General features: G+C 52.1%; 1 protein-coding gene across 5 annotated transcripts in view; it reads right to left on the bottom strand.

Annotated features, from left to right (window-relative positions):
• The window catches only part of TSPAN18 (tetraspanin 18), a 200,226-nt gene that overhangs the window by 14,883 nt on the left and 164,423 nt on the right, over nt 1-20,920 (bottom strand). For 3 of the 5 annotated variants that reach the window (XM_030917946.1, XM_030917945.1, XM_030917947.1), the window contains 4 exons: nt 19,278-19,354; nt 18,458-18,541; nt 10,369-10,441; nt 7,033-7,227 (listed from right to left, as the gene is read on the bottom strand). In XM_030917946.1, the coding sequence (XP_030773806.1) occupies nt 7,033-7,227; nt 10,369-10,441; nt 18,458-18,541; nt 19,278-19,297 (372 nt within the window). In that variant the 5' untranslated portion in view covers nt 19,298-19,354. The remainder of the gene's footprint in view (nt 1-7,032; nt 7,228-10,368; nt 10,442-18,457; nt 18,542-19,277; nt 19,355-20,920) is intronic. The other 2 variants (XM_010371029.2, XM_010371030.2) reach the window with 2 other exon arrangements.

The raw sequence follows: 20,920 nt of genomic DNA, 5'->3' as shown, positions 1-20,920 counted from the left end.
ATTGTGTGGGTTCCTTTGGGCTGAGAGCTGTCAACAGAAGAAACTGGCTTTGCCTTCATTACTCAGCATAGCTGGTGCCCTTGACAAAGTCCACTGTCACCCTACCTGGAAACCACCAGCAGAGGACTTTATCCCTGGCACACACAGAGACTGGTTCTTCCATGCCCTCCCAGGCACCTAGGCAGCGGCCAGACCTGCTCTCTGGGGTCCCAGTCATCAGGACTGCCTGCCCGCCCCTGATGGGCCAGGCTGGAAGGAGGCAAAGGGTGTTGGGCTTCAAGTCAGGACACCTCAGGGCCCGCCTTGTCTGTCCTCGTGTGTCATGGGACAATCACTCAAACAAACCCCTTCGAGCCTCAGTTTTCTTGCCAGAAAAATGGGGATGTGGAGACCCACTTCCGGGGGTTCCCTGTGGGGAATCACGAGGAATCTGAAAGCGTTTCCTCTATTGGAAATGAGCCCAAGCTGAGCTTGGCACTGGGCTCTCATGTGCAGAGGGGCAGCGAATGTGGGCCACGAGCAGGCTCCTCTGTGACCTCCTAGGCCTGGTTCCTGGTGATGCACTGGCCTCCTCGCAGATGCTCTGTGGGCTGCTCACAATACCTTTAGGCGTCTCTCTCCCGGAATGTGCCTCTTGTGGTCAGAGGAAGATTTCTGTCACTTTATCCCCATCCCAGGGAGACCCCAGTCCAATTCCCTCCCTGACTCCAGTACCCACAGCGGCTGACTTCTAGAGGACCTGAGGGTTCTCCAAACTGCATGGGCTGGGGACCACCTTAGTGAGAGCCTTGGGAGGGCTGTAGAATCTGTCCATTCAGCGCACGGACATAAAACATCTCTGAGGCCTGGCAGGCGGGTTTTAGTTGTTTTAAATGTCCAAACCTAAGGAGGGCCCCTTGCTTCAGCAGAGCAGCCAGCCTGCGGCAGGGATGTGTCACTCCTCACTCCTGCATTTTGCTGGCTGGCCTCTGTCCCCAGCCACCACAACAAGTCTGCTTCAGCCCTCAGATGCACCGTGGGCGCCTGAACCCCTGAGGTCTCACTGGGCTCCAGCTGCTCCGACATAGGCTTCTGCTCTCACAGGGGACTGCTGGGCACCGGACGTTGTTCTCACGGTCTCTTTTCTGTGTAGTTTCCCCCTTTTCGAAGTTGAGGAAGCCGCAGCTGGAGAAGGGAAATGACTACTCCACAGGTGCAGAGCTCTTCGGAGCTTTGCAGAGAGAATGCTTCCCTCCTGGCCCCGCTGCCTTTTCAGAGAGCCAGGCTGCGTCTGCTCCCTGATGCAGGGTGTGGCTCGGGCATTGCTCTGTCACTGTCTCTTCTGAGCCCAGGAGTCTGCCTCCACAGGTCAGCAGGGTCTGCTGGGTGGCCTGCCTGGCACATCCGGATGAGGGACACCAGGCCAGATGCTCCTGTGCTCCCTGAAGAGGGGGCTGACCTCCAGCTGAGGTCAGGGAGCAGAGTTCCCCAATCAGAGCAGAGTGTGATGAGGGCGGGGCGGGGGGAGCCTCCCGTGCCCCAGGTCACAATGCCCATGGTCCATTCTGCCACTCCGACAATTCTCATTTCCAGGAGGATGGGGGGCTCTGGGTTCAGTGGCCGCTGAGTGATGTGTTTTCTGCCTCTGCAGCCTCACCTCCCCTGTGACAGTGACGGAGGCCGCTGGCAGGGATCCTGGCACTTCCATTTGACTGGTGATGGATGGCCATCCTCTTCCATTCCACGGGGCCTCTATGAGGAGCCCCTCCCTGCCCTCTGTCCTCTCACTGGAGCTACTGGCAGATCCCCAGGCTGGCAAGGAGCAGCCTCGGAAATGGTTTCCATCCATGGCAATGAGCTGGAGCTGGCGTGCCCACCAGCCTCCGCCTGGACAGTGATTAATAATGGATGAAGCAGATCGCAAGCCTCATGCACTCTGCGTGCCTGTCACTCTGGGATGTGTGTGTGCCGTCCAGGATGACTACGCATGGCTTCCACGAGGTAATGCAGGTGCAGTGCTTCTCGCAAGACTGGCATGACATGAGAGCTGCTCAGATGGTTACTTAGAGCCCAGAGGAAGCACACCCTTCCCGAAGACAAGTGCTGGTATGGGCGGCTCTGGAAAAACAGCAATAGCTACCTGCTGAGTCCTTGCTACCCAGACACTGTGGATCTTACATGGATCATCTCATCAAACCCTCTCATCTATTGAGACAGATGCTGTTATCGGCAACACCCCCATTTTACTGACAGGGGATTGTGGCCGAGAGGAGCAGTACTTGGCCCAAGCTGGCATAGCTGGTGGGTAGTACCTCTGGGACTTCACCCCAAGACCTCTGATTGCGGAACACAGCCTCTCATCACCATGTTACCCTGGAAGCCGCGGGAGCCTTGAGGTCTTACGGTTTCCACACAGCCTGCAAAGCCTCCTGAGGCTCAGCACCAATGCTTCTAGTTCCCCATTTATAGAGTGCTTAGGCATCCCACAAACAGAGCAAAGCAAAACATGCATTTCCCACTGGTTCATGAACGCAACACTACTGCTGGGAAGGAAGTGTGATTATCCTCATTTTATATAGGAGGAATCTAAGGTTCGGAGTGGTTAAGTGAGCAGCCCCAGGTCATACAGCCAGGAAATGGCAGAGCAGGAGTTGGAGCCCGGGCTTTTCTGACTCCAAAGTCTATGCACTTAGCCAAACCTCTGATACCACCTCCTCTCTGTTCCTTGGCTCCAGGGCTGTTTATTGAGCACCTGCTCCGTGCCAGGCACTGTGCTAGGTATTGGCAAATAAATGCATACAAGGCAGACTCAGTCCCCATCTTCATGGAGTTTCCACTGAGCTGAAGCATCAGGAGATGAGATATAAAAATAAACCTGGGAAGCCGTGGACTGGAGGAAGTGGGCCTTCCCAGGCACAGGGCCTGGGCGTGACTTGAGTATGTGGGAGTGTGAATCAAAGTGCAAGGCCGCGGTGCCCACGGCAGTCATAATGTCACTTCTGCCAACTCGCCCTTCTCCAGCATGAAAATGTCATCCTGCTTAAGACAGTTTACCAGTGTTAAAGTCCTTTGGGGAATTCCCCTGGACCCAGACATTCTTGGGGCTTCCCCTCATCAAGGCCTTTCCCAGGGTTTGCATTCCATTTGCCTAAGGACACAATTGTCAGCCATTCCTGATCCTCTAATTTGCATCACTTTCCCTAGGATGGAAAAATTAGCAAAGGGGAGGAAACTGCTATGTTGCCTAGTTGGGAATATTTCCAGGCTTTTCTAACCCATCTGCTTATAGGCAATGTCTGCTCACAGTTCCCCTGTCTAATAAATATTTACCAAATTTACATACCGCATGTACAATTCAGCTCATTTATCTTTTTTGAATATACTCATCTCTTTTTGCTGTTCTTTTTTCCAGTTGAGCTTGCCTTCATTATAAAATACTTTTAAAATTAGAATTTTTAAATAAGTTGGCTTAAAAAATCCTTGAAATACTCAAAGGTAAGCAAATGGGAAAAAGGGATGCCACAAATTTTCAATAGGAGGCTGAAATTGTCCTATTGCATGTGAGTGCTATCATACTGATCAATGCAAGTATTTGAAAAATGGATCTTTAGATAGATAAATTGATCACAGGGTGGTCTGGTCATTAGACTGATTGGCCCCAGGTCCTGTGGGACTTCAGTTTCAGAGCAGAGGGAAGGGGACCCTCAGCCCCATCTCAAGGCTTCCTTGCTTTGCGAGCCTTTGAGCCAGGTTTCCTGGACTGACTAAAGTCACTCTTTTGGCCCCTCTCAAGACAAGCCTTTTCTCCTTTCCAACAGGCTGGGAAGGCAGTGAAAGGCTTCTAGAAGGATCCCAGAAGCTGCTGGGGGTGAGGCTCCATGCCCTCTTCCGTTGGAACCACCACACAGTTAGGTCCAGGTTCAGCCAGGAAGGGAGAAGTGGGCTTTTTTATTTTTTAGGGCATAAACCTTTTTGAAAACCTTCCAGAAATTTTGGGGCCTTTCTCTGGAAATACTCACAGAACCCCCCAACCCCCATGCAGGCAACACACATGGACAAACAGCACACATGTGCACACACAGGCACATGTCCACATGCATACATATGTGCACCCATGCACGCACGACACCCATGCATGCATGACACCCACGCACATGTAACACCCATGCATGCTTAACACCCATGCACATACAACACCCATGCACAAAGAAATGCACACATGTAAACATAAGCACACACAATAGAACACAACATACATGCACATACAACACACATGCAAATACATGAGTATGCACACAATCCACGTATATACAACACACATAAACAGGCTCTGCCATAACATTTTGCACATAATTTTAGGTAAATTTTGGAGTCCATTCCAGGTTAGGAGCCTGTGGACGGCCCTGGTCTGGGAGCCAGAAGACCTTGATCCAAGCGTCCTCTGCCTCTGACCCACACTGTGACCCCAGGCTTGTGTCGGTGGGGCCTTAGAGAGGGGAGGGCAAGCAGAGGAAGTGGAGAGAGAGACAGGGAAATGGGGAAGGCAGAGATCAGGACAGGGACAAGGAAAGGGCCTAGGAATAAAAACAGAGATCAAGAGAAGGACAAGGCCAAGTGTGTTGGTGCCCGCCTGGAATCCCAACACTTTGGGAGGCCGAGCCGTAGATCTCTTGAGCCCAGGAGTTCAAAACCAGCCTGAGCAACATAGCAAAACCTTGTCTTTACAAAAAAATACACAAATTAGCTAGGTGTGGCGGTATGTGCCTGTGGTCCCAGCTACTCAGGTGGCTGAGGTGGGAGGATCACTTGAGGCTAGGAGGTTGAGGCTGCAGTGAGCCGAGATCACACCGCTGCACACCAGCTTGGGCCACAGACTGAGACCCTGTCAAAAAAAAAGAAAGGACAGAGATGGAAAGGGCAGAGGCAGAGAGGAAAGAAAGGGAGCTACACAGAGATAGGCAGAAGGAAGGGGGACAAAGGGAGAGACGGGGTCGGGAGGGGAAGGGTCTGCCATCAGGCCTTGTCGAAGGGCCCCCAGCCTGGCAGCCAGGATCAGCTCTCTCGGGAGGATCGTGGACACATTTCCTATCCCTGGGTCTCAGTCCTGTCTCCCATAGCATGGGAGGGAGGATGTCCTCGGGTGGCTGGCAGGTTTGCAGGCAGCCACTTACTGGAGGAGACTGGAGCTGCCCCAGCCTGGTCCCAGCCAAGAACACCAGCCTGGCTTCCTGTCTTGGCCTCAGAGCCGAGCCCATTAACAATGAATGAGCCCCTGGGGGCCGAGGTGAGGAAGGGGAAAGGGAGGCTGGGTGTGTCCTGGGACCCATATCCCAGCTCCTTTTAAAGTCTACTCGGGCTCCCCAGCCAAGAGCTCTGCAAGCACCGTGACAAGCAGTAGAGAACTGTCCACCAGGGGGCGCTCACAGTTTTTCTTTGTTTCGCTTCAAATGAAGTCTGTAGTATTGGCGCTGTTGTAGGACACATGGGCCCAAGGCTCCCTGTCACTCATTTAGCAGCTGACTTCACTTCCCTTGGATGGGGGGGCATCTCACCGGGACATGAATGGGGCCGTGCAGTGTGCTCTCATCTGGGGAGGAGGTATGGTGCTAGGTTTCTCCTCCCAGCACTGCTGGTGCTGGCTTATCCACAGAATTTTGCAAGGGAGTCCTCCAGCCAACCAGCCCAGATCTCCCTGTCATTTAACTCTGCCCACGAATTTTCACACGAGGAGCATCCACAAGTTGACCCAGACACATCCACACTTCTCTAAACAGGGCTGTTTTTAACTTACCCTGTGGCAGGACTGGGCTCAGCCCAGAAGTTCTCCAAGTCCAGGACTTCTTAGAGGAGAGAAGACCCACCCACCGAGCACAGGAAAGCAGGTGGAGACCCCAAGCACCACCGCCCATGGGAATCCAGGAGACTGGAGAACTAGAGACGCACTGCCTGTCTGGTTTGGCTGTGATCTATAGCTGAGCTGGCCAGCCCATCATTCAACAAGAAGACTCGGCTGATCTCTGGGAGGCTGCTCTCTAGGAGGTTGGGGAACTAGACACTAGATGGGAGCTGCACCCTTAGGGGAGGGAGCAGGGAGTACACTCAAACCAGGCCTGCCCGCTGCCCAGCTCATCCACACAGCTCGGCTGCCTCCCCTGTGCCTGTCTGTGAGGGAAGGGACCATCGCTCCTGGTCCCCAACGCATCTTCAGCACCCAGTGAACTACATGCGCATGACAGGAGTTCAAGGGCTATTTACTTGATGACTAAGAAACCTTCAGAGGCCATATCATACCTACTTCAGTGTTGGATATCTACAAGGGGAAGGCCTCATCCACTAGCCATCTTAGCGATGTTACTAAGGAATTATATATTAGAGTTTTTAATAGCAAGCAAGTGGAAAAACATGAAGGTCAATGTCAGTGCTCTCAGTTGACCATGCCTTGGAGAGATGCCTGGTTGTTCAGACCTCGACGCAAGGCTCCCTCCACCTGGGCCAGCTCACCTACTGCAGGCGTGGGCCCGGCAAAAAAGCAGACTCTGGAAGCTGGGGCCACCAAGGCAAATGGAAAAGGCTGGGGACCATCCCACCCCTGGAGGTGGGCCTATGTGGCACAAACCTCATTCTGAGTTTCCTGGCATGTGAATACAGACTAGGTGTGCGTTAAGCCAAGGGCCCTGGCTTGTCTGCAGGAAAGCAACCAAGTGAAGTGGGAAAGAGGAAGGGCTGCCGCAGGGAAAAAAACAGGTCCCAAAGGCATGGGAAGAGGCAGCCTGAAGCACTACAAGGGTCCTAGCCTCGCGTCTGTTTCATCTGCTCTGCCGCCAACTCCATGGGACTCTGGGCAAGTCGCTGAGCATCTCAGGGTTTCAGGACTATTGACGACCGAATGAGTGCGGTCAGATGTGCTCATCTCCACGATCCCTTCTTTGACAGCCCGCCCCCAGTTTGGGAAGCACTGGTCTGAATGGAAGCCAGGCAGGGCCTGGGAGTCTGCAGCCGATCCCCGACACCCCTCAGAGTACCCATGGGTGAGGTGGGGGCTGGGGTACTCACAAATAGCAGCAGACACTTGTTCTCACGGACGGCCCCGCAGCAGCCCAGGAAGCCGAGCAGAAAGAGCAGGCCCCCCATGGCCAGGAGGATGTAGGCGCCCGTGAGGAGCAGAGGATTGGCAGCCACGATCTCCCGGAAGCCGGTGGGGTCCACCATGACCCAGATGCCGATGGCCAGCAGGCAGGCCCCGCCCAGCTGCTCGGGCCAGGGGAGGAGTTGGGAGGAGAAACAGGCAGAAAGGGAGGTTAGGCACTTCTGACCCACCACTCCCCTGAGCCAGCCCCAGGGTCGGAGGCGTCAAGCACTAGGTGAGCCAGGCAGGAATTCATCTGCAGCGAGAGCCAGTGAGTCCCAGCCGCACCTTGAATTGCTTGGAATTTTTCTAGCTGCCGTGACCTTAAGGGCAACACACATCCTCTAAATCCAATTTCTGACCCAGGCCCTACCTGAGGCTGCTGAGAAATGTATCATATACAGGCTATTTGCCAATTTTATCTTCTCCTGAAATGTCAGACCTGTAGGATTAGGAGGTCATCTAGTCCAACCCTCTGATTCCACACAGAGGGGGCAACAACTTGCTAAAGGTCACACAGCAAGTTCATGGCAGAGTGAGAGATGCCTTCTGGTCGCAGACCCCCTGACTCCAGCCTCAACACCCTAAACAAAGGTCCATGAACATGCTCTGAGTGAGCCCTATGCTGTGTTTGCACCACCCATGCTAGGGGCTGGGAAAACACCAACCAAGTCATGGTCATTGTGCCCCACAGGACTCTCAGTGAGGTTTCAACCTGAGAGTGGGCTCCCCTCTCTCAAATCTATGGCTCAAAAGCCTTCTTATTTATGTCTCCATCAACCTGGGCTCTCCGTGCCTTATTTATCTTTGGAAAGAGGTAGCATAGTCTAGAGAGAGAGCTGTGCCACTTATTAGCTGTGTGACCTTAGGCAAGTGTCATAACCTATCTGAGCCTTTTAGCTTCCTTGTGGTCAAAAGAAGACTCAAACACCCACAGCCTAAGGCAGCACTAAGGAAGAAAGGATAGAAGGCGTTTAGCAGATTTCAATACATATCTGTTCCATTTTTCTTTTCTTTCCTTTTTTTGTTTTGAGACAGAGTCTGGCTCTGCTACCTAGGCTGGAGTGCAGTGGCGGGATCACAGCTCACTGCAGCCTTGACCTCCTGGGCCCGAGTCATCCTCCCACCTCAGCCTCCCAAGTCACTGGGACTACAGGCACGTGCCACCACACCTGGTTAATTTTTGTATTTTTCTGTAAAGATTGAGTTTTGCCATGTTGCCCAGGCTGGTCTCGAACTCCGGGGCTCAAGTGATCCTCCTGCCTCAGCCTCCCGAACTGTTGGGATTACGGGAGTGAGCCACTGTGCCCAGCCTATTCCATTTTTCTTGGGCACAGATACGTTTTAGAAGCAGACTTGTTGTGGGAAGAACCAAAGTTTGGTACGATGGGATTTGCAGGCTGTAAAGTATTTGAAATCCCTTTGTGTGGTGGGAGGACCGGAGGCCCAAGAGGCCTGTGTGAGGGTTGACAGCTGGGCGACAGGAAAACTGCTGGGCTTTGGCTTGACTGAGCAGGACTGCAAGCTGAAGAGAGCTGATGGCTTTGGGCAAGGGACGTTTGTAGGTACTCTTAGGGCAGCAGTCCAGTGGAGACGCCTGAAGGACTCAGCAGGGGAAAGAGAAGGAAAGACCTAACAGGCATGGCCAGCGACAGGGTTTCCATTTTTGCCATCTGCTGTGCAGTGTCTCTCTCCTTTTTTTTTTTTTTTTTTTTTTCTGAGACAGAGTCTTACTCTGTCACCTAGGCTGGAGTGCAGTGGTGTGATCTCGGCTCACCGCAAACTCCACCTCCCGTGTACAAACGATTCTTCTGCCTCAGCCTCCCAAGTAGCTGGGATTACAGGTACCTGCCACCACGCATGGCTAATTTTTGTATTTTTAGTAGAGATGGGGTTTCACCATGTTGGCCAGGCTGGTCTCGAACTCCTGACCTCAGGTGATCCACTCGCCTCTGCCTCCCAAAGTGCTGGGATTACAGGCATGAGCCACTGTGCCCAGCCTGTGTCTCTCTCGTTGGTCTCCCACACGACCTCCAGGAAAATCTGTGTCTCCTTATTGCTGCTGGAGATTTGGGGATTCAACAACTGTATGCTAAACACTTCAAGGAGGGCCCAGCTCCATTTCAGGTGGGAACGCTGGGGCTGGAGGAAGGATGAGCTGGCCCAGGGTCACCGGCTTGGAAGGTGGTAACCTTGGGTCTAGAATTCAAATCTGCAAGGCTTGATGCTTTTTAGGATGATAAGGTAGGGAACAGAAACTAAGGGAGTTGCTGAAATGTATATATTTTTTAAAGACACAAAGATATAGAGATAGAGATAGAGAGGGAAAGATAGACACTGAGAGAGAGACAGATGGTCAGTCCTGGCCAGAAGGAGGACCCCTCTTTCAAGAGCCTGCCCTGAAGGACATGAGTGGAGGTTTATTCACCCAGGTCTTGGCTGTACTAAGATCAAAGGCTGAGAGGGCTGGACCAGGAAAGCCTGTGGGGGTCCAAGAAGGCAGGGCCACAACTCTACTCCTGGGAGGGGCCATGAGTCTGAGCAGAGCCTTCAGTGGGCCACCAGCAGGTGGGTGGGTCACCTGAATGTCTGGGCCTCTGTCCCTTCATATACAGAATCCGTAGGTTGGATGGAAATGGAGCTAAGCTATTGAGGACTGACCACATCCAGGGTACTCTGTAAACTAATCTTGCTTAATTTTCAAAAAGCCTGTTGAGGAAGGCCATTAAGAGATGAAGATACTGAGGCTCAGAGAGGTGAAACGTGTCTCAAATCACAAGCTGCTAAGATGCAGCAGTGGAATTTGAATGCAGGTCTTCCAGTCCCAGAGAGGTTTCTGATTGTATCTGGTGGCTACATGGACTCAGCCCCTCCAGCTCTGAAGTCCATCAACTGCTCGGGGAGATAAGGTTGGGTGGGGCTCCCTCTTGTTGCCCTCTGATCACTCCCATCCCCTCCTTTCCCACTTCCCACGAGGGGTCAGATCCCAAGACAGTGGCTGGACCGAGGTCCCCTCCACCTTTTTGAGAGGGGCTGACCCACCCCAGGGCCTGTGTAAAATGTTTCTCCTAAGAAGATGGGCTCTTCAGAGTGGGATGGGCACTGCTGGGGGCCCCCTTCCATGAAAGCCTGGCTGGCAGGTACCCCTGCCTCTAGCACCGGCACCTGTGCTCACCCCAGGGACTTAGCCCAGTGTGACTATTTCAAAGCAGCAGCCAGTTCTGCCCACCCAGCAGAGGCCTGGGAAGACCCAGGATACTTACAAATATGAAGAAATTGAAAACAAACATCAGGTACTTCATGCAGCTCAAACAATCGCCTTCCATGGTGCTCCACCTAAAAACACAAGGCCACCTGAGTCCTCCCGATGGGGGACCCCACCCAGGAAGAACCCCAGTCCCTCCCCAGGGCGGTCCCCGCAGCCAGCCCCACCCGTGCAAAGGCTGGAAGAAGATGGAGGCTGATCATAGAGATGAGAATGCTGGAGCCAGCCTGCCTGGGTTTTAGCCCTGGCTCCAGCTTTCATTTGCTGTGTGACCTTGGGCAAATTACTCCACCTCTCTGGATCTTGCTCTCTCCAACTTTAAAGCGGAGATTAAGAACAGAACCTTCCTCCTAGCGGTGTTGTGAAGATGAACTGAAATCCCACAGTAACATGCTTAGCACATCGTCGGACACGTGGTAAGTGCCCAGCAGTCCCGCTTCACGCTGTTGCTCTACTGCAGGTGTGAGCTGGCCATTTCATAGATGAGAAAACCAAGGCCCAGAGCCTGGAGGGACTTGCCAAGGCTCCCATAGACAGTACCGGAAGCCAGGCCTGACAAACTTCCCACCATCCCACATACCCTCCAGCCACAGAACAGACCAGGGCGGTTGCTTGGTGCCAGTGAGACAGGGTGTTGCAGGGAAAAGGAGAGCAGCCTACCTGGGGGTCTAAAACCTACTTCTGGGGCCAAAGCCTTCCTGAGCCTTGGCTACCTCCACTCTGAGACCTCCAGCATCCCACCTCCCCGGGAGCCTTTCCTGTCTTCACCTAGAAGTATACCCATGGCAGCAAAGTCACTGAACACAATTCCACTCAGCCAACATTGATTGAGCATCTGCTGCTTGCCAGGCACAGCCGGGGCTGCACTGAGATGCAAACGTCCCCCATCCCCCAGGGGAAGCTGACAGCATCTGCTCCCATGAGTCAGACTTCAAGGTGCACAAGACATGTTTACATTCCATATTCGTTATTTTCACATTTTCTTCATAACGGCTCTGAGGAGACACTCAGGGCAGGGATTAGAGATCCATGTGACAGGTGGGGAAACCGAGACTCAGAATGAAAACGACATGTCCAATGTCCCACAGCTAGTAAGGGCCAGGGCCAGAACTCAAGCCAGTCCTGAGCTGCTGGCACTGCAGGTGCTTCCAGCAGGGGGTTTATACCTCCATGACAGGACTTGGTGCAAAGGGTTCTGGCAGTATGTGTCGGGGTGTGGATGGATGTCGGGGAGATGGTGTCTGATTACTTTCTGCAACTCCCGCTTCCTCCCACAGGACATGGCTGGACTCCATCTTCTTCCTCCACAAAATAAGGTTGCTAAGTCTGACTCAAAGGTTTCTGGGAGGCTTATTATTATTAATAATAGTAAAATGTGTATCAAAACATCACATTGGACTCCATAAACATATACAATTATTATTTGTCAATTTAAAATGAATTTGGGAAAACAGTAATAATTGTAGCCACAATTTGGGGGTCCAACACTGTGCCTAGGGCTTTGCACATATTATCTCAGTTAATCCTTGCAACCACCAAGGAGGTATGTACTCTAATGATCACACATCCTTCCATCAGCCCAGCCCTCAGAAGGGTTAAGGGATTTGTCCAAGGCCACACAGCTTGTAGGAAGCAGTGACAAGACCCATGGCACATAATGGGCCTCAGCAACTCTGTCCCCTCCCCATCCCAAACCACAATCCAACACTCTCCTCAGCAGCCAGACCAGCACCCTCATATCATAAGGAACAGATGGAGCAGAGCGGTGCCTGCCTCTCATCTTACCTGCCTGGCCACTCCACCCCTCTCCTAATCGGTGATGACAGCACCACCCCAGGCTGTGTTTTGGTCTGAGCTACAGGTGTTTTTTTGTTTGCTTGTTTGTTTTTAAGTGCATTTGAATCCATGGAGAGAGGAGCACAGACAGAGCCAGCTGGTGGGGAGTGGACATGGGAAAGGTTCCTGGTCTCAGGGGTGGTGCCTCGCATCCGTCCCCTCATTGTTTCTGCCAAGGTGCCAGGTGTCTGTCCACCAGCTGAGCTTGGCCAGGCAGACATGGCTAAGGTGCCTGGAGTCCATGAGGAAGGTCTGACAGGCACATCGGCTTTGGATTTGGCACTGGCCCTGGGGCCAGAGGGCTTTCCTCCCTAAAGGGACACCTCCTCCTTGTTGCTCTACTAGTCCTTATTGCAACTTGGAAAAATGCTGAGCAGGGGAGGCACAAGTGGGGCCACTCAGCATCAAAGCCAGGAAGGGAAGACACTCAGAGAGCCCACCTGGGACATCCTCCTTATTTTACTAGGAGGGGGAAACTGAGGCACCAAGTTACCTGCTGAGGAACGCAAGGGAAAATCATGCAGTGAACCTGACCCAGGGACTCCAGGCTCCAAGCCTTTGTCCTTCTAACAGCGCCCCAAGGGTTTCTCTTAAATTGTGTTGGGGAAAGGGAAAATCAGGGTTTTCCTGAGGTCATCCACCCAAGTCTCCACCCCTACAAATAATACTATTTATTGAGCATTTACTATGTGCCGGCTCCGTCCTAATACTTAACATTTACTGACTCATAACAACCCATGAGATTAGTATTCTTATTCCTATTTTCCGGAGGTGGAAACTGAGACAGATAGAGGCGAGGTGACTTGTCTGAGGTCATAGCTAGTGAGTGGTGAAGCCAAGATTGGAACCCAGGTAGTCCAGCTTGGAAGGACAAAGGATGGTGTGTGTGTGATAGTGGGGTGGGAGATTTGTCTTTACTTCAGTGAGTGTGGCCTGAATTCATGACATGCCATCTGCCTTCAGAAGTAAAATCGGACACCATCCTCTCTATCACAGGGGTCTCTGAAACATCTCCAGACTCAGCCCTGCTCCTGGCTTTCTCTCTCATCCAGACATGGCTGCAGCCTCTGGGCTGGGACTGGCCTCCCTACCTCCCCTTCAATCCAGTGCTTCCCTGCTGCCCGAAGGATATTTCCACAAAGTACATGTCACCACAGCCTTCTCTTGCTGGAACCCAACCTTTATAGGAGACCAAGCTGCCTCCTGCAGACCACAGGACCTCCAGGACTCCCCATGGCCACCTCTTGTTATTTCTGCCCTGACTTTCCTATCACCACCATCAAAGGAGAGTCCCCCAGAGGTATCTCCCTGAGGCTTACTTGGTGCCTCTGCTCATGCTGATCCCTTCTGTTTGGATTGCCTTTCCACCTACGCCAGTCCCACTTAATTCCTATTCATCCTTTAAGATTTGTCACAGGCATCACCTCCTCCAGGAAGCCTTCCCTGATTCCCCTCTCCTGTCCGCATCGAGCCAAGTTCAGTGCCTTCCCCTAATATAATATCCCATGGCCTCTGCTGACATCCACCACTGCCCCCACCAAAATATATACCATAACATCATCAGCCAGTGTTCCTGGTGAATCCCAGAGGAGCAGAATCGTGGCTGTGCCCTCCTGGGACACAGTACGGTTGCACATGGTTTGGACTGAGTAAAACCCCTCCACATAGGGAGTGTTAATTCAGCAGGGTGTGCAGGAAGCCTGGTGCTGGGTTAAGGCATGCTTCTAGTCATTTGTATCCCCCTTACCTCCAACAGCTAGAAAGTGGAGCAACAAGGATTCAAACCCACAGCCGTGCTCTCCTGTCCTCTCTCTCCTCTCTCTGTTGTACCCTCTCCTGGGTGAGGACAGCCCAGGACGGGGCCCTCCTAATGCCCTGCTTGGTCACTCTTCTCTCCAGATCTTCCTGAGGCCTGAAAGCCTAGAGCTGCCTGGGATGGCAGGCACCAGGACAACCTATCCCTTCCCTTTCTCCAGGCCCTGCCCTCCCAGAGGGCAGTGGGCAGGGCTGAGATTCAGTGGGGACCCATAGGGATCGCTGTCCTGCTGTCTGGCCAGCGTGTCTTCTGGTTGGTTCATGCCAGTGCATAGTGGTTGTTAAGCATCTCAACCACCATCCCTGACTGTGGGGCCTTTGGCTCTTCCCTCGTCACCAAGCCCAGACTCTCTTCCTGCAGAATGGTCCTCCAGGATACCATTTCCAGGCCAACTTGCCAGCCACATCCCTGATTTCTAGAAGGAACATCTAACCTGCATCTAACCAGCATGGTCCTAAGCATGGGCTCTGAAGTCAGACACACCTGAGTTTGAATCCCAGCCCATCACCTTTTCTACCTCTGCGTCTTTGGGCAAGTGACTTAGCCTCTTGGAACCTCAGTTTCTTCACCTATAAAAATGTCCAATGTAAAGGGCTCCCCGCTGTACCTGCACAGAGCAGGTGGACAGCTCTTACCATGTCCACACCTAACTCTGCCTTCATAGGTTACTCACAGGCCTGCCGTTCCCTGTTAGATCAGAAACCCAGGATAATGCCTCGCACCCCAGAGCCTTTCTATTCTGACCCATTTCTCTTTTCAGCTCTTGGCTGATTTCAGCTCCATGCATCTTCAGACACCTGTGCCCTTTGGAAAGGGAAAAGAGGATAGGAAAGAACATTTATTGAACACTGACTCATGGCTAGTCACCTGCCAGCTCCACAGAACTGACTGCCTTTAATCTCTCCACAAGCCCCTAAAGCAGGATGTACTATGCCCATTTTACAGATGAGGACACTGAGATTCAGAGAGGTCAAGTAACCTGCCCAGTATCACACAGCTTGTATGCATGGACTAGGCTACAAAACCACCACTCACCCAACTCCAGATCCTGTGCCTCTACCTGATCCAGGAGCAGATGTTCAAGCAGAGAATTGGACACAAGGAGCACTGGCCTAGGAGTCTGGAGCCCAGGCTCCTGCTCTGTAAGTCACTGCTGTGTGACCTTGGGCAAATCACTTTCTGTCTCTGGCCTCAGGTCTTCATGTGTCAAATGGCAGAGCAGGAATCTGACAGTCTGACCATTTCCTCTATCAGGCCCTAAGTTGGATGAACGGGCCTTTGGAGGCATAGCAGCCACAACAGCGAGAGGCTGAGTACGCCTGTGCGGGAGGCCAGGCTCTGCCATCCCTCCCTCTGCCCACCCAGGCAGAGCTTCTCTCCAGGGTAGGATCCAGCTTCAGCTGCTTCTGGTTCTTTAGCAATTAAGGGGTGTAATAAATACAGCAGCTCATAAACGGACTACCTGTATTTATTGTGTACCACATTCACTGCAGATTACATCTCATGGTCCGGGCTTGCGGAGCGCTGGGCTCCCAGACAAATGCAATCAAAGGAGATGTGTCTCCTGGGAAGAGCCTCCCACGACCTCAAAGGTGAGTCAGGTAGGAAAATAGACAATGTGAGCCCAGGGGCCGGTGGAGAATATGGATGCCTGGGTTCCAGTTTCAGAGCAGGGTGGATGAGTAAAAAGAGTACTTTGGTACCCAACAGGGGATTGTGTCCCAGCTCTGCCAGGCTTAGCTGGTGGGGCAAGTTACTGAACTGCACAAAACTGAATTCCTTCTCTGTAAAGTCAGGATAAAAATAATGCCTTCCCTGGCCAGGCGCGGTGGCTCACGCCTGTAATCCCAGCACTTTGGGAGGCCAAGGCAGGCAGATCACCTGAGGTCAGGAGTTCGAGACCAGCTTGGCCAACATGGTGAAACGCTGTCTCTACTAAAAATAACAAAAATTAGCTGGGGGTGGTGGCAGGCACCTGTAATCCCAGCAACTTGGGAGGCTGAGGCAGGAGAATTGCTTGAAACCCAAGAGGAAGAGGTGGCAGTGAGCCGAGATTGCGCCATTGCACTCCAGCCTGGGCAACAAGAGCGAAACTCCGTCTCAAAAAAAAAAAAAGGCCTTCCTCATGATGCGTGGAAAATACTGAGCACAGGGCTTGAAGCATGGTAGCCAATAATAGTAACCACTGGCATACACTGAGTTCTTACTGTGTGCGAGGGAGCACACACAGTTTCATTGAATCCTTGTAAAACTCTGCGAAACAGGTAATGTCATTCTATTTTTCAGAGGAGGGAACTGAGGCTCGGAGAGGTGGAATCCCTTGTCTAAGGTCACACAGCACAGAAGTGCCTGAGCCAGAAATTGAACCCACGTCTATCTTAATCTGGGGCCACAACTCCTAATCATCATTCTCAATGAATGCTAATTCATCCATCCTCCTCCAAAGTGCAGACCTGTCTTCACACCACCTATGCCATTTTATCTCCCATTATTCTCCAGCAGGGACAGCCTCCCGGGCCATCACTCACTGCCAGGCTGAAGCCTAGAGACCAGGGCTCACCTGCTCCATCCTCTATAGAGACCTTCTGAATGTGGGGACACACCTCCATAGCCAATTGGTCAGACTATAACGACATACACACGGGACCTCCAATCTCTGCCTGGCTCTTAGCTCCACCCATCCATGGATGACTTCTAGAAGTCAACTTCACTGCACACTTTCCTAATTTACTTCTAAAGGGAGGGGAACCAATGGAGAATCTCTGGAGGGTGGGGTGAAAAGAAAATTGAGACCATGAGGTCCAAGAGCTTTGTTATTGCTCAAAAAAGAGGCACTTAGGAAGGAGATGGCAGGCCTGTCTGCTGTGGGACATGATGTCCTCTCTGGGGCCAGTGGTGGGAGGCCCATCGAAGTCTCCCTATTTCCCTGAGCTGAGGGGGCCCTGGAGGGAGAGTAGCAGTGTGGGTGGGGCCTGTAGGGTCAGGTGGGACCTGGCCTGTCACTTACTTGCCTCATGACTGTGAATGAACTACATAACCTCTCCAGGTCTTTGCTCTCATGCCTGCAAAATGGGGACAGGAATGCTGACTTCCTCTAGAAATTGTGCTAACTGAGCATGAAATGGTATCATAGAGGTACAGTCCTTCATGCAGCGCTTGACACATGGTGGCTCCTTCCCGGCTCTGGGCTCTGTTCCTCCCTCCTGCCCTGCCACAAGGTAGCTCCTCCCAGCTGCTGTCCTAGATACAGGCACATCAGTTTCAGCCTCAGGAGAGGGGAGGACTCTGGGGCGGAGGATTTTGAAGCAGGGAGAGTGATTGTGTTCAGTGGTGCTCAAACTGGGTTCCCTGAGACTAGCAACATCCTAAAGTTATTTTCAATATTTCAAATAACATCTCAGACATCAACCTCTCACCATGGGCTGGCTCAAGGGGCAAGTGTGTTGGGTTTTGGAGCAATTAAATCACCCCCAGGTGACGACCTTGTTTCTTGGGTTGTTCAGAATCTCTAGACACCAGGTCTATATGACTTTGCAGAACAAAAATGAACATTCTATTTGGTGCATAAAATTCTTTAAATCCTAGGGCTCAGAGGGATGAAATGCAAGAGTCAGCATCACAGGCAAGCTTGACTTAGTGGGAATTCCACTCCCCACATCCACCCGGAAAGCACTGGAGAGCAGTTTCCTGCTGTGATCCCCTGTCCTTTCACGTGGTGTCTGCCTCAGGATCTGCTCTGTGGATCCTATGGTCTGAAGGCTCATGTGCCTGTCACAGCAACCCTCATCTGGCCATGGGAAGGTCCTATGCTTACAGATGGGTGTCTAATACAACATGACCCTCAGATGCAGCCAACTGTTTTGTGTATAACAAAACAAGGCATTTAAGGATGCTATGGTTTGAATGTGTGTCCCCTCTGAAAGTCATGTTGAAACTTAACACTCAATGTAATACGATGAAGAGGTGGGGCCTTTAAGAGGTGATCAGATCGTCGGCCGGGCACGGTGGCTCAAGCCTGTAATCCCAGCACTTTGGGAGGCCGAGATGGGCGGATCACGAGGTCAGGAGATCGAGACCATCCTGGCTAACACAGTGAAACCCCGTCTCTACTAAAAATACAAAAAACTAGCCGGGCGAGGTGGCGGCGCCTGTAGTCCCAGCTACTCGGGAGGCTGAGGCAGGAGAATGGCGTGAACCCGGGAGGCGGAGCTTGCAGTGAGCTGAGGTCTGGCCACTGCACTCCAGCCTGGGTGACAGAGTGAGACTCCGTCTCCAAAAAGAGGTGATCAGATCGCAAAGGCTCTGCCCTCATGACTGGATCAATCCACTCATGGATTAATGGGTTACCACGGGAGTGGGTTATCCTGAGAGTGGGTCTGTTATAAAAGCCACTTTGGCATGCTCAGCCCCCTCGCCATGTGATGCCCTACACCACCTTGGAACTCTGCAGAGTCCCCCGGCAGCAAGATGAACTTCATCAGGTGCAGGTGCTTGACCTTGGACTTCCCAGCCTCCAGAACTGTAAGAAATAAATGCCTTGTCTTTTTAAATTATCCAGTCTCCGGTATTCAGTTATAGCAATAGAAAACACACTAAGACAAAGGGTTTCAAGGGAACTTCAGGTAAACTTCTGACACTACTGTTTGTGTAAGTGCTGCCTTAGATCCAGCTCTTGTGTAACTTACATCACCAGCATATCAATAAAAGAAGTTCTTAATCGTCAAAGGTTGGGAAGCATGATCTAGCCCAATACCCTCATTTTGAAAATGAGAAAACTGAGGCTGAGAGAGGGAAAAGGAGCTTGGCCAATTTCCAAAACCAATTAATTAGTCATGGATATGAGCTTGGAAGCCCAGCCCCGTGCCCTGTGGATACACCACATACTCTATGTGCTTCTTATTTATTTTGGGAGCATGCATCTGCCTTTATTAGAGTGCATGTTTCATAAAGGCAAGGACTTGTTTTGATCACTGGCTTATTTCTAGTGTCTGGAGCAGTGCCTGGCACATAGTGGGTTCTCAATTATATATCTGGATGAATAAATGAATGAATGTATAGTGGAAAAAGAGCAAAAAGAGACGGTGGAGTCAGCAAATCAGAGAAATACACAAAGCCAAGTCAGAAAGAGAGGGAAAGACAGAAGGAGACAGAGAGACAGACAGGCAGATCGGAAAGGATCAGACTGGAGATGGAACAGTGTCAGGTGATGGGGCAGAGGTACGCTGAGAAAGGAGAGGCAATTGCCAATGTGTCACCTGGGCAGTTCTTCGGGCATCAGCAGGACAGAATCTCTCGTCAGCAAGGCTTGTGTATATTTCTTTTATCGGCCCAGCTTGTCCAATAAGAGAAAATATTCAATTACTACAAGAAGTCAATAAGAAGCAGCCCCATGAAAGAAGCTGCTTATGAAAACCCGCCCTCCAGATACACATACTCGGGGCAAGTGTCCTGCTAATCTGGGCCCATTAGAGCTCATGAAAAGCTCTCAGCACCTGGGGCCACTCCAGCGGGGGAGCGGCGTTCTGCCCAGATGGCAGCTCCTGGGTGCCTCTGCAGGTGCTGCCTTGGAAGGCACATCTTTAAGAGACTTGCAGATTCTAGCATGGGCTTCATGTATGCTGACACGGCTGCATGAGGCTGATGGCCTGGGAGGACATGATGGGTGTGAGTAACCTGCATCCCTGGCTGCCACCCAGGCATCCACAACAATACCTCAGAGAGAGTGCCAGCAGGGCCCTGTTCATCAACTTCCTCCCCCAAAACCCAGACTCCCAGGAGAGAGAGATTTGATGCTGGAAAGTGTTTCTTGGCTTTGCATAAGGATTTGCAAGAAGGTTCCTTCAGAGGGCCAGCTCCCAGCAGTGGAAATGAGGGTTCGATTTCAGAAGTCAAACAGGCCCATATGGAGACTCCTGTTCTATCACTCCTGCGGGGAATTCCACAGCCAGCTCCTGCTCAAACCTTGGGTTAGAGGACGGTCCCAGGAGGACCTGGGATCTGGGGAAGCCTGGGCTGTGGGGGTATTCCTAGGGAAGGAAAGGGGAGATATCCACACCTATTTAAAATCCCTCCCATTCAAGTACAAGCCTGCCTGGGGTCAGTGAAGGGGTGGTGGGTGAAAGATTCCTCCCCATTTACCCATCCCTCCCTTCCTCCCTCAACCCACCCACTCACCCACCTACCATCCATTCAGTAGACATACACTGAGTTGCTACTATGTGCCAGGGGCTGTGCCAGGGAGTGCAAGGTGCAAATAAGCATGGACACGTAGGTGAGTGGTGGTGGTGGTGGTAGCTTGGAGGAGACAAGGAGGCAGATAACAGCAGTGCTGGGGAGCCCACAGTGGGGAGGACTGACTCCACCGGCATAACCCTGGACACAGGGGAGAGGAATCGTGGGGAAGGGGATGGCGAAGGTTAGTCTTGGGGGAATGCAGAGGTAGAGATGGGAAGATGGAAAGGCAGGAGAAGGGGCCTCCCTCCTGAGACATGGCCACAGCCCCGGGAGCTGGCACCCCTATTTGGCCTAAACATACATATGTGACAGGCCCTTCAACTGCCTGTCCCATCTGTGTGCACCAGCTTCAGGCACTCCGTGCACTTGGGGTACAGTGCTGACATGCGTGAGCTCATGAAATGCTCAGAACAACCCTATGAAGTAGGTATCACCCCATCATCCCCACAGTACAATGGGGAAACTGAGTCCAATGGGAAAAGAGAGATAATTGACTTGTCCAACATCACACTGTTGGTAAGTGATAGGGCTGGAATCCAAACTCAGGGGTCAGAGTCAAAAGTGGCTTTTATAGAAAGTGCTTTCTCTTCCTATGTGATCACAATGAATCCTCACAACAGCCCGCGAGGCAGGCTACCGCAGGTTCACTGGGGTCAGTGAAGGG

The sequence above is a fragment of the Rhinopithecus roxellana genome, chromosome 15, assembly GCF_007565055.1.
Source record: "Rhinopithecus roxellana isolate Shanxi Qingling chromosome 15, ASM756505v1, whole genome shotgun sequence".
NCBI lineage: Eukaryota > Metazoa > Chordata > Mammalia > Primates > Cercopithecidae > Rhinopithecus > Rhinopithecus roxellana.
Note: the sequence above shows the minus strand (reverse complement) of the source record. Positions and strands in the feature narration are given on the sequence as shown.